The sequence below is a fragment of the Mchenga conophoros genome, linkage group LG15, assembly GCF_057382185.1.
Source record: "Mchenga conophoros isolate Kocher_MC1m ecotype Shallow Benthic linkage group LG15, M_conophoros_male_GT1.1, whole genome shotgun sequence".
Taxonomy (NCBI): Eukaryota; Metazoa; Chordata; class Actinopteri; order Cichliformes; family Cichlidae; genus Mchenga; species Mchenga conophoros.
In genome coordinates, this window is record NC_140540.1 from 39124024 (window position 1) to 39138006 (window position 13983).

General features: G+C 41.1%; 1 protein-coding gene across 1 annotated transcript; it reads left to right on the plus strand.

The window, feature by feature from the left end:
• The first annotated feature begins 6713 nt into the window (after positions 1–6713).
• On the plus strand, positions 6714–12472 carry LOC146558884 (uncharacterized). Its single transcript, XM_085247870.1, has 9 exons — positions 6714–6903; positions 7453–7663; positions 9953–10604; positions 10716–10776; positions 10870–10950; positions 11034–11939; positions 12052–12091; positions 12200–12260; positions 12363–12472. Exons 1-3 carry the CDS (start codon positions 6718–6720, stop codon positions 10558–10560), a joined length of 1005 nt encoding a protein of 334 aa, XP_085103996.1. The 5' UTR covers positions 6714–6717; the 3' UTR covers positions 10561–10604; positions 10716–10776; positions 10870–10950; positions 11034–11939; positions 12052–12091; positions 12200–12260; positions 12363–12472.
• The last annotated feature ends 1511 nt before the right edge of the window (positions 12473–13983 follow it).

The window sequence follows — 13983 nt, forward strand, 5'->3', positions numbered from 1 at the left end:
AAAAAAGTATTTAGTCAGCCACCGATTGTGCAAGTTCCCCCACCTAAAATGATGACAGAGGTCAGTAAGTCTATAATCTGTGAAAAACATATTCTACCGCCAAATAGAGAAAATACTGACGTAGAGCATGAACTCAAAAATTTGTTTTCAGCTGTGAGTGCCATGATTGGTTAAGTGTACGGTCAAATATGAGGATACACCAATCAAAGGCAAAGTAGGGCGGGCCATGCTGCAGCGTAGAGGTGGCCAGCTTTCACCGCGAGACCTCACACGGTCCTCATCAGGTAACGGCTTCCTTACGTAATTTAACAACAAGCGGGAAATCGGTCTAATAAAGTGTGTCTTGCAAAGATGGAGACTACGGAGACGAATAAAACTAATATCAGAGGTAAGTCGCCTAAATGTTTTCGAATTTGAATGACTTAGCTTAAGCTAATAGCTTGCTAAAAGTGGTTTGATGTTTTACGGGTCACATAGAAACAAGTGACCAACGTGGAAATGCTCTCTTCAGAGAATTATGCATGCGACATAGCACTTGGTGGCATTAAAATGGTTCAAACGGTAAAAGTATGCCTATAGAAACCATGTCAAATAGAATATTTTTTGATAAGAAAAAGCCTTTATTAGTATATAGCCCGTAGCATTCTAGCTAGGAAATAGCAATTCTTTTTTTCCTCCCCCCTTCATTTACTACAGAACACGAGGAGAGGAAGTTTGCAGTGGTGAAGTGAAGGGGAGGACTATGGAAAGCTTAGTGAAGTAAAAACTGTTAACATACGGGGGTATGATGACTCCAAGATGGACCAGCATGGGAATCCCATTTCCACTTACTCGGCAGTTATTGAATGGCGCCATGGGAAGAAACAGCGAGGAGGGTAGCCACATTACAGGGGCACTGTTGTTTTTGTCTCTCGTAAGTAATTGTTAATGATTTGAAACGTAGAATGTCCTTCTCTACTTGAAAGTAGTTCTCTAAAGTAAAACTGAATTCACTCTTTAAAGTCATGTGTAACACTGAGTTATTTAAGGACTAGTTTATTTCAATGGATGAATTTACTGACTGACGCGCAGAAGAAATAGTTCTTTTATTGTGCGTGACTCAAAGTCTGGTCCTTGATCACTATGGAGCTTTTCTGGGATACCATAATGAACCAGAAAATTGTCCCAGAGACATTTGGCGACAGTCTTTGCTTTTTGGTTTGGAGTGGGGACAGCGACAGCGTACTTGGTAAAGTGATCTGTTATTACCAGGATGTCTTTGGTTCTGCTCCTGTCAGGTTCCAGTGATAAAAAGTCCATGCAAACCAGTTCCAGAGGTCGATAACTTCGAATGTTCACCAGGGGTGCCGCTCTTTCAGGTAAGGCTTTCCGTTTGGTGCATCTCTCACATGTCTTCACTTTATTCCACACATCATTGGCCATTTTCGGCCAGTAGAATCTTCGACGTACGAGGTCAAGAGTACGTTCGATGCCCAAATGACCCATCTTGTCATGCAGTTCTGACAGTACTTCAGCCCGAAATGTCTGAGGTAACACTAACTGGTGATAGAGCTGGTCCCCAACTTGCCTCCTCCTCATGAGAATGGCGATTTGGAGCTCCAGGCGATGTTGGTCTCGGAGTAGAAGGGGCAGTTCTGGGAGTTCATCCCGCAAGATGGGAGGAGGACTAGAGATGGACCGATCCGATATTACGTATCGGTATCGGTCCGATACTGACCTAAATTACTGGATCGGATATCGGAGAAAAATAAAAAATGTAATCCGATCCATTAAATATCACGAAAGCACCTCACAAAACTTGCAACACGCCGTAACTCACCTCAGAACGTTAGCACGTCGGAGCAGTATGCATCACGTGATAGAGCGGCTGTGGCATGCGGGACCTGTCGGTGGTCTGGATAGCATGTGGAGCTTCGCTAGCAACCTGGCATTTCATCTCCGACAAAGTTATCCCCGAGAGAAGTAAAGCAAGTGTGTAAGTCCATCTCTGAATGTTTGTAAAGCATTCCTGCGTTAAGCTTAACGAGCGACTGCCTCTCGCTCTCCGGCTGCTACTTCAATCATGAAACTGCTTAATGATCAGCTGATCGGCTTTTCTGTCGCGAGTCCGTGTCTCTTGTTTGCTTTTGGCCCACTTTGCACCAGAAAGAGGAAACCAGCGGCTGAACAACAGCAGCACGTTTAAGCTTGATCAGCTGTTGTTAGAATTTATTTATTATTACTTTCTACTCCAGGATCTTTTTCTACGTAGCTGACGGCTGGTAACTGTGCAGGGGCGGATCTAGCAAAGTTTAGCCAGGGGGGCCGATAGGGCGTTAACAGGGAAAAGAGGGCACAAAGACATACTTTTCTTTCTTATTCTCATTTAAAATGTCGAGCTTTTAATTATTTAATATTGATCTGAATCTTACACCCAAAGTTTTAATCTGATGTAAAATGTATAGAAGTCCATTATTGTATATAGTAACTGTTAAGTCTAATATACCCTAGTAAGCTATAGTACTTTTTCCTTTGGGAAGGTACCATCTGTGCAGTCTGCAATTTTGTTGAAGAAAGATGTTGAATCTATTTAATATTTCTTGAAAAATAATTGATTTCTGTGTATTTTTTTCACACTGCATCAAATTAAGGTTGATTACGTTGATTAAGCATCATGAGGTGGAGCGTGAGGGGTGGTTCCCTATTTTTTATTTATTTATTTTTGTTGTTGCTGGGAGTTGGAACCCTATTAGTTAGGTTGCTTAATATTTATGCTAAGTACTCTTTAAAATACCAGAATAGGGAGGATGGTGTAGGTCTAAGTTTATTAGATTGATCAGTATTGCTGAACTATGAAATATTTTTTTTTGCATACAGGTATAACAGAATAGCTTTAGTGTAGTTGTTGTTTTAAACTTGAGTATGAACTTATACAAAATGCAGCAAGATATTTAAAAAACAGTTTTGTTGATTAAAACACACTATATCGGATTCATATCGGTATCGGCAGATATCCAAATTTATGATATCGGTATCGGTATCGGACATAAAAAAGTGGTATCGTGCCATCTCTAAGGAGGACTTTCCCCAGTCTCTAGCAGCAATATGACATGCCTCAGGGTCTGGTCTTCCCTCTATCTCTCAGCGATTTCAGCATTCGTCAGCTGAGGAACAACAGGAGGTGCAAACTGAGTGTCGTTGACGAAGCTGTCAGGCAAACTTTCGGCATGGGCAGTTAGTGACTGGATGAGTGCGGTGGTGGACATCTTTTCAGCCATACTATAAACGAGCTGCCGGTCACAAAGGGCCTTGACTGTGTGTTGATCGATGGAAATTGAGGAAGACTGATCCAGATGATGTTGGGCAAATCGGAGAATTCTCTCCTTCTCCTTTTGGGACATCTGGTCATTGGAGAGTTCTCCATGTGGCCTGCGAGAGAGAGCATCAGCATCTGGATTTTGCCTACCAGATCTGTACATGATTTTGAATGAAAATGTGGAAAGAGCAGAGAGCCAACGGTAACTGGTGGCATCTAATTTAGCAGAGGTAAGTAGATAGGTGAGTGGGTTGCTGTCAGTAATGACAGTGAAGTTGGTGCCGTAGAGATAGTCATGAAACTTCTCCATAACAGCCCACTTGAGAGCCAGAAATTCCAGTTTGTGAGCTGGATATTTTGACTCACTCCTCGACAGACCACGACTTGCATAGGCAATCACCTGGTTTTGTCCTTGTTGCTCCTGGTACAGAATAGCTCCTAGCCCAGTAGAACTAGCATCTGTATGGAGAAGGTAAGGCTTCTGGGGATCGGCGAAAGCAAGTACTGGTGCTGTGGTGAGTTTTTTGATAATGGTGTCAAAGGCTTGTTGACATGCAGGAGTCCAGCGACTGGCAAGTGGTTCCTTAGGATCCAAATATTGCTCTCGCTTGAAGGTGGCTCTGAGTTTCCGCTGTGATGGAGGATATCCAGCAGTAAGGTCATGCAAAGGTTTAACGATGTTGGAGAAGCCTTGGATGAACCTACGGTAATATCCTGCGAAACCCAGAAAAGAGCGGAGTTCTTTAAGAGTCTTTGGAACCGGCCAGGACTTAAGTGTCTCGATTTTATCTGGATCTGTCTGCACACCATCCTTTGACACAACATGCCCCAGGTATTTAACGGATTTCTGGAAAAACATGCACTTTTCAACTGAGAGCTTGAGTCCAAATTCCTTCAGACGGTGAAGGACTTTCAGTAGTCTCCTCTCATGCTCTTCAAGCGTTGGTGCAAAAATAATCAAGTCATCAATGAAGACCAAGACTTCTTTCAAGTTCATTTCTCCCATGCACTTTTCCATTAGTCGTTGGAAGGTACTGGGTGCGTTTGTGACTCCCTGGGGCATTCTGTTGAACTCATAGAATCCAAGTGGACATACAAATGCTGTTTTGCTCTTGTCTTCCTCCTCCATTTCAATCTGATAATAACCAGATTTAAGGTCAAGGACTGAAAACTATTCTGATCCAGAGAGAGCTGTAAAAGTATCCTCCAACTTTGGCAATGCATATGCATCTTTGATGGTCTGCAGATTTAGTTTCCGGTAATCAATGCAGAGCCGCACACTCCCATTTTTCTTTCGCACCACGACAATGGGTGATGCAAAAGGTGACTCTGACTCTCTGATGACCCCAGAGTCAACCAGCTCCGTCAGGTGTTGGCGCACAGCATCCCGTTCTTGAGGATGGATTGGTCTTGGGCGCTGTTTGAAGGGAGTAGGGTCAGAGAGCTTGATCTGATGTTTCACTTTGTCGGTTTTCCCAAAGTCAAGGTCGTGTTTTGCAAAGACATCATGGAGGGCGTTTAACTTCTCAGTAATACGACTCTTCCATTCCGGTGTTAAGGGGGAGTTACCAAAGTTGAAGTTGAACCCAGAAGTCACAGGGTTAGGAGGCATACTGTCATGACTCCTTTCCTGACACTGAATAGACTGAATGGCACTGATCTCTGCAATGATGGCTTTGGCTGGGAGGGTTACATCATGATCAGACTGGTTGCAGATTACCACAGGTAAGTGGTATGGCTGGTGAGAAGGGAAATCCATGACACAAGATGGGACCATTAAGCCACCTGGCAGAGGCGACGAAGTTGGATGTTCCACCAACACAGCCTTCTCGGCCTGGAGGCAGCGTCCGCAAATTAACCCCTCCAAGGGAACAGTTTTTCCAGCTGGGATGGTCTGTGGTCCGTCAGTGTGCAGCTTGATGATTCCATGATGGTTACTGTTGGCCAGTCTGTATTGTTGCTCAAGGATTTTCAGCACCGTTCTGTATCCATGTGGGGCTGGAATGGAGGGTTGTTGGTCTGAGAATGCTTTCTCATATGCCAAGTCCAGAGTATTTGTACCAATCAGTATTGACGGCTGTTGAGCTGATTGGACATCAGGAACTACCAGGGCAAGTGTGTCAACAGCTGTGGTGGAACCCAAGAAGTCGGGAGGGAAAGTCACGTTCAGCTCCACATAACCAAGGTATGGAACAGCTTGGCCATTCGCTCCTTCTATCTCCAGGAGATTTCTCAGAGGTTGTATCTCATGGTTAGAAAGATAATCATGGTGGAAGGAGTGAGAGATGGTGGTTACCTGAGACCCAGTGTCTAACAGGCAGTCAAATACAGTTCCTCCAATCGTGAGTCTTTTAGGCAATGTGATGGAATGTCCATCCTGCTTGTAACTGGGACATGAGTCGACTGCAGCCTCCGCCTGTCCCTCCACAGAGACTGCCTCTAGTTTGATGATTTGTTATTGCTGTCCCAAGCCTGCTGTCTTTTTTCAAGTTGTTTCTTCTTTTTCAGAACCAGTGTCGGGTTCGGAGGGTTGGCGCATCCTGCTGACATGTGCCCATCCTCTCCACATTTAAAGCAGTAGCCTGCTCTAGGCCGGGAACTGGTTGCACTGCTGCTGGGTCTTGGTTGTGCTGATCTGAGTTGAGGTGGTGCTGGCTTGGAGAATTGAGATTTCTGTGAGAGAAGAGCAGCCATTTGACTCTGCAGTTTCTGCATCTGTTGCTTCAGCTCATTAATAGCCTTGGTGTCTGAATGGCTACAAGCACATGTGCTCTGGGAATGAACAGCGGCACGAGGCTTGGATGCAGTTAGGTGCTTCTTCATGAGATTCTCCTTGGCCAGCTGTCTACCCTCCTTCTGTGATGTGCAGTACCAGTTAAAAGTTTGGACACACTTTCCCATTATATTTAATTGTAAAATTGTACAAACTTTTGACTGGTACTGTATGTGGCTAAGAAATCAGCTCTTTGAAGTATGCACCCTACACTTTGTGGCACAGCTATTGAATCTGTTGTCTTTACACTTTAGATTCATAACTTTTATGGCAGCTTTGACTATTTTATGTAAATTCCTCTTCTTTCTCGCTATCTTTTTTCATGTCCAGAAGTCAAAGGCTCCTTCAAAGAAAGACCCTGCACAGGAATTCCTTGCAATGTACAGTCATTCACCACCTTCAGTCGCTTATGGTGAAAAAAGTCCAAAAAAGACAGTAATTGGTCTAAAGCGGAAGATCCAAGACCTGAAACAAGAGAATGATAAACTGAAGGAGTTGCTTGTCCAAGGTATCACTTCCTATCACTAATTTAACAATTAAACAGCCAATATATTTGAAAAAGTCACTCTAGCCTATGTATAAACCATTCTGGTAATCATTTTTTTTTATTAATTTACTATATATAGATGTGCCAGAACTCATGAAGACGATGAAAAAGGTGATTAATTTGGCTGAACCTCTTAAGAGATCCAGTTTGGAGCTTCCCCAGATTTCTCCGCAGTCCACGCCCGGTTCATCATCAGATGGTTCGCTGCTGCCCCCTCCCAAATCTACTTCATCCTTCTCAACACCAGCATCTGTCATTCTATCAACAAAGGAATCCCAGTCATCAAAGGTAATGGAATTTTAAAGAATAAATAGATGAAGTGCATAAATTGGATCTACTGTCTTTCTACTTACAGTTGATCCAACCTTGAACACAGTACCAGTAAAAGTTTGGACAGACTTTCCTATTAGATTTAATGGGAAAATATGTCAAAACTTTTAAATTGGTACTCTACTTATAAGTATGATGGATCTAATTCAAGTGTTAAATTCATTGACTGTGTTTCTGCTGTAAAGTTTCCCTTCTTAACAAAGGAGTCTATGGGGATTGACTCTGTTTTAGAGCCAGCCCCTGGTGGAGCAGAGGCAAACTACAATTTTTCTACAAAAGCTTCACTTTTGCATGGGAATGCCTGTGCGAGTAACAAGTGATGCAGAAAAAAGTTTTGCAATCCAGTAGCTTAGCATCCGGACATTGCAGGTGAACGACGGCTCCGGGAATATACATAAATGTCACTGCCTTCAAAACTAGACGAGAAACAGAGTTTTAAGTCTGGAAAGGTATGTAGTTGTTCTTTACGTCTCTTACATTGATCAAAATGTCTTTTTGTTGGAACAGGTGGAGATTTATCCTGGGACTGGAGTCATGGTAGAGAAACTGGCCTGGGCCTATGCTACTAATGCAAATTCATCTACAACCTTTGTGAGGCATCTGCTCACAGCAGTCTTCCCTGTGGAAATACTGCTAGTGAGCAATCTTCGAGGGGGAAAACGAGGCAGAGGAGATGCACGTTTACCGCTCGACAAAAATAAATTGGATGCCATCTACAGTAAGTTTTTAGCTTTTTATGGCATGTTTTCGCAGTTGTCCACACTTCTGGCATTTAAAGATAACAAAGGACCAATGAAAAACAAGGGCCACACATATGAAGAATATCTTCTTAACATTTATGCATATATTATTGTTGATGAAGAAAGGCCTCCACCAAATAGAGGATTCTAGTTGATCTTTTTTGAGTTATATCCAGATGAATGAATGGTCTTTTCATGACATACTATTGTAGGCCTTAGATTTCTCTGGTGTTTCATTTCCTTTATGGTGCATTTTGTTTGTCCAACTTCAAAGTAACAAATGATGGTAGATAAGTATTTTACATTCTGAATGTTCTTGCATTTGATGTATTTCAGTGACTGCGTTTACATGCAGCCGATAACCCATTCAAAACTGGAATGCTAGCAATAACCCGGTCACACATGGCTTTAAAATACCGGCAAAAATCCAAATATAAATCTTGGAGTTACCCAATATTTTGGCGAGAAAAGGGTCATGTAAAACCTCTATCGGCATATCGCCATCAAAATGAAAATGGATTTGTGTTTTGCACATGTTCTATTCCCACGGAATCCTGGTCTTTTGAGTAGAGGAACTTTGTGTATGTGCCGTCTGGCTCTCTGTGACTCTCTCATCTCATGCATGTGAATGAGTTATCCCGAATGTTTCAGAAACCTGAATAGTGAGCCTAACTCGACCATAACCTGAATATTGGCTGTATGTAAATGTAGTCAATGTAGTGAACCTCTCCATGCATCGTCTGCAAATTTCAAAGCTGGCACCATTAGATATTAAGACTGATTAATGCAGGATCATTGCACTATTGTTTAAGATCATTGGGTTCTTTTACACTACTAATTCTGTTCTTGTCATCATCACCCCCCCCCCCCCCCCCCTCCCCCTGCATTTTTGTACATATATTGGTGCAACCCTTGAGAAGTGGCCTGGGACCCATCCTTCCAGCATTGGTACTACAATCAATGCCAAGATCACAGAACTCCGGGCCAGAAATAAAAATGTCTCTGTCACAGCATCCCCATAACTTGACTTTCGATGTCTCGTTTGGCATGTTATTATAATGCCAATTCATGTTTTATCTATTAAAGATAGATTGTTTGTTTTTTAAGTGGGCAGGTTTTTTGCCCTCCAAAGTTTTACTCATGTTAGCAGGTAAAAGTTCAACAAATTTGCAGCAAAAAGGTATGCAGCTTAGCATGCTCTTTAAACAATAGAGCTTAGATTAGGTTAAATATTTCTGTGAAATATTAGTATGTGACTGTTATATCAGAATAATAAAAGTTGATTGAATTTAAAGATTGCCCAGTATTCATGTTTTTTGTTTTTGTTTTCTTCAGTATTACAATACATTGACTGCCGACCTGTCAAAGAAAGTTATGTTGGCTTACGAGTTTGTCTTTGCATTGCTAGTTTTTAACTGATGTTGGTCAAGCAGGGGCAAATGATACTGTTGTCTTTTTCATATGTGATAGATTTTTTTTTCTAGTAATGTTAATTTGTAATTAAGTTTATAGGTTTTTTTTATGAGATGAGATTTAAGAATTCTTAGAAGAAAAATGTAAAAAAAAAAAGAATAGTTTACCATAATAATGTATTGCCGGAACATAAAGAGAAAACATATGTAATCTAACATATTCTTAGAATATATGTATAAAAAGCATTTAAAAAAAGAGATTATTGCCCTGCAAACTACATTTACTTTACATATAAAAAATTTTTATATAACAGATTTTGTTCATATATGTAAAGCATATGTCTTTATGACAAATATGTACTTAAAAACTTTGCAAAAATTATATGGAACATCTATGGAATACATACTTTGACATTTACTTTCCTTATATAACTCATACTTAGTTTTAACATGATCCTTATGTGATCCACTTTATTATCATGTATGAAAGTAACCCGAAAGTGGCCACTTTCAGGAGAAAATCATACAAGCCTTATATGATTCACTATATATGGAGCAAATTAAAGCTGATGCAAATCTTTTCTAAGTTTTTTCTATTTCTTTAACATATGGGTTTTATACGTTTTTTCTATTTCTTTTCCGTATGGGAATCCACGCAGCCTTACACACATGAAAACTTTTACCAGGTGAAAAATGTGAAGGCTTTCATAAACAATGAGTTCTGCTGGGCGCTTCTTACTGTTTGTGTGTGGAAGAGCTTATGATGATGTAAAGCCATGTCTGGACAATTTAAATCCAGGCTTTAATTTGTGTGATCACATGATTAACGTAGACGCACGCTTTGCTTTCTCGTAGCTGATCTGGTGAGTCCAGTCACTGCACCTCAGATGGTCGTCACTAACTTGAGGAACCGTGAACTGAGCAGGAGCCATCTGAACTCCATGTCCCACCTGGTCCTCACTCTTTACCATAACCTGGTGACTGGGTCCAAGGACTTTCCTTGCATACCTTTTAAAGGATGGTTCCACCGGGACCTGGTGACGACACCATTTGTCGATGTGAGGCAGAGCCAGAGAGAGAACACCACTCCTTCTCCTCCTACGGACTCACCAGCTGGCATGATGCTGCCGCCTGCGGGCTCCAGCTCTCATCCACGCTTCCTGACTCCAGTTCTTCCAGAGAAAGCAGATCTTGCTGTGCTGAAGGCAGATCGGAGGAACTGTGTCCGCACCCTGACTGTCGACGGCCTCCCCGTCACCAGAGTCATCTCCACTGTTTACCAAACAGAGGACACTGAGATGAAGAACCGCTGGAGAGTAACAGACTACAGCGCGGACGGCAGAGTTCTCACTTCGGTGCTCTGCCGTTTTCTAAATATGTCGGCAAAGCGTGCTAAGAGGAAGGCGGAGGAAGAGAGCAGCATCCGGAGCCCGACTCAAGCAAGGAAGCGCTTGAGATTATAATATACAGTGAAGCATGTCGAACGTCAGCAAGCCTGAACAAAGTGGTAAGTAGTAAACAGTGCTTAAGGTTGTTTCTAAAAGAATGTCCTAAAATATTTGAAAATCGTCGAGGTTTTAACTTTTATTCTTTCTTTTCTGCCTCTTGTTTCTAAAAGTCAGGCAAAAGAGTCACGCTGCAAAGAAACACCACACAGAAGATTTTCCCTCAGTAAAATGGTGAATATATTCATCTTGTTATGACGTTTGCTCACAATAACCAGGAGTGTTTCTGAAGTGATTCACTCTCATTTGGTGTTATTTGATCCAAAGACAACTGAGGGTCTTCAGAGCAGCGTGAACGGGCGTCATCTGAGAGCAAGACAGTCCTGGCGCCTTTGTGGTTCCCTCCAGGTACTCCAGCTTCATCCCACAGTCCAGAGAGATGCAGTTAGGTTGAATGTGAGTGTGAATGGTTGTCTGTTTCTCTGTGTTAGACTGACCTGTCCAGGTTATACCCCCGCCTCTGGCCCCATAACAGCTGGGATGGCTCCAATGGTTAAGCAGAAGAAATGGATGGAAGGATGATCCAAAGAGAAACATTGAAGGCCCTCTCACAAAAAAAGATAAGAACTCATTTTACACATTGTTGAAACATCCTGAAAGTTATTTGTTGTGTTTAGAAACTGGTTGAACTGTCATTAGAGTTTGTTTCGACTTGTTGTTCATTTCTTATTCGGTTCAGCTGTGTTTCTATGTGTCCTTAGTTCCCATAATCAGCCTCCTGTGTGTAAATATAGTGTCAGTCTCCCTTTGTCCCTTGTCAGAGTGTTAGTCTCCGTCCCCTCGTGTTTCCTTGCCTCAGTAGTTCTGTTTCCTACAGTTTTCCCCCAGTATAGGTTTTGGTTAGACTTTTTCAGTTCCCTTTGTCAGTCTTTGTATTTGGTATTTCCTCATCAGTCTCATCACTTTCCTCTCCAGAGAGAAAACAATAAAAAGACCTGAAGAGACGTCTATGCAAACGCTCTCATTGTGAAAGATAAGTATACATCCAACTAATCTGTGACTCTGTCACAGCTCTGATCAGCAATTCTTTCAGGTTTGTCTGTTTTGATGATGTTATTAATTGTTATTATCCTTTATCCAGTTAACTTTCAGAGAGGAGCGGAGGGAGGAGCGAAGCCAGCGTGCTCTGTAAACTGTCATTAAAAAAAAGATAAGTATATATTGATTTTATATTATTATGACAGCTCCTCCTCAGTGAACACTTCCTCTAGTTGCTGAAATCATTTACTAATTTTTTTCTTCCCATTTGTCTTTTGTTTTTCAGAGAAAACAGAGGAGCCAAGGTGACATTAAGACCTAAGACAGGACGGATTGAACCCTTTCTCGTAAAAAGATAAGTATTCACTCTGCTTTTAATCAGAATATTGATAAATATCTAAAATTCTGCTCACCTGGTTGATAAAGTTACTAAAATGATTCCCTCTTTTCTGTCATTTGTCCTTTAGAGAGAAGATGAGGAGAGTGAACGTCAGCAAGAATGAACAAAGTGGTAAGTAGTAAATAGTGTTTAAGGTTGTTTCTAAAACATCCCAAACATTAAAAAACTTGTTGAGGTTTTAACTTTTATTCTTTCTTTTCTGCCTCTTGTTTCTAAAAGTCAGGAAAAAGAGCCAAGATGAGAAGAAACTCCACACAGAAGATTTTCCCTCAGTAAAATGGTAAATACATTCATCATGTTATGACGTTTGCTCACAATAACCAGGAGTGTTTCTGAAGGGATTCACTCTCATTTGGTGTTATTTGGTGTTTGTCTTTGAAAGGAGAGGAGCAGTAACGACACTGGGAGACAAACAACAGGATGATCCAAAGAGAAACATCAAAGGCCCTCTCACCAGCTTTCATTTATTAAATTTGTCTTTACTGAACGATTTCTGGTGTGTACTTGTGTTGATACTCAGACAACAGCTCGTCTTTCTGTTTGTGCTGGAAGATTCAGGCAAACACATATTACATATATAGATTGTTATATGACACAGTCTCACATTTAGTGCTATATGATAATGATAAGGTCCAGTTTAATGGTATTGCTAGTGTCTAATGAAATGAACACGTGATTTTCAGATCCAGCAAAGTGAATATTTTTCACTGTGGATAAATTACATGGAAACGTTTAATGAGTCATCAGCTATTTCACTACAAAGATGATGTGATTAAAGGTTCTCATACATGCAGGTCAGAAGTTTTGCTCCATCCTGGATGTTAAATGCTGATCAATGTTTACACATATCTGCACATTTCTAACAGCTCATTTCACAGGTCATCAGTCTCCTGACTGCATATGCAGAGTTTTATCATCACGTGTTCATGGCAGACAAACATAATTATGAATTCTTGTTTTAGTTCCATTCAGTCACTCAACATCAGGTGTCTGCTTGTCCTGAGCTGTGAGAACTACAGTGAGTTGCTTTCCTCTTTAGCTTAGTATTAATAAACCAGGTCGTAGGTGGGCACCTGCATCAAGGAGTCAAGAAGCATATTTTATTGTTTAATGGTGAAAACAATGGATTGTTGGTCATTTGTTTAATGGAAAGACTGAAAGTGCGGCCTGGTGTTGACTTACACTTATTCAAAGTGATGAAGTACCAACAGATACTAAAAGTCACAGCCTGAAACACGTCAACTGCTTTATTATTTCTAGTTATAAATAAACTGTCAGTTTATGGCCCCTGTGGCTCGATCAGGCCCTTCCGGGATGTGGAGATATTTATCATTTACTATAACTTGTGCTTATGTTGGTTTTTGCTGTGGTTTCGCTACTGTGTTTTTCTCTTTTTGCTTGTTTTTATTTTTCCAGCAGGTGATCAAACAGATTTTTAGTGTCTCCTCTCTCTGTGTCTCTCTTCTCCTATCTTTTTGCTTTCCATCTCCTTCTGTTGAGCATCTTCCCAACTTCTCTTTTCTTCATCTTTCTCTTTCCCATCCCCAGTCCTGTCCGTTCTGATTGTAATAATTTCAAAGTAAAGAAAAGAAAGAAATAATAAAGAGCTAATACACTTTGACAATCAAGTGGACCAGTGTGGCAAAAGCTGTAATGATCCATTTGGGAAAATAAATCTGTTGGACTGGTAAACTAATATACTATAGTAATACGGTATGAAAAATGGCAAACATGAGAATTCTGCGTGTTTTCCTTCTTATCTGCAGATTAACAGTCCACAGGTTTGGTGCTCAGACTCTGATTTATCCCCTGGAGATGGAGAAGAGAGAGCACAGAGGACAGCAAGGTGGAGGAGTGAAGGAGAAGGTGGTGCAGCTCAGTGTCCAATCAGGAGTGAGCATCTCTATATATATATATAGAATATATATATTTCAAGTTTTTGTTTTGAGTTTTTGTTGTTTTTTGTTATTTAAAGCAAACACTAAAACTGTCACCCACACCTC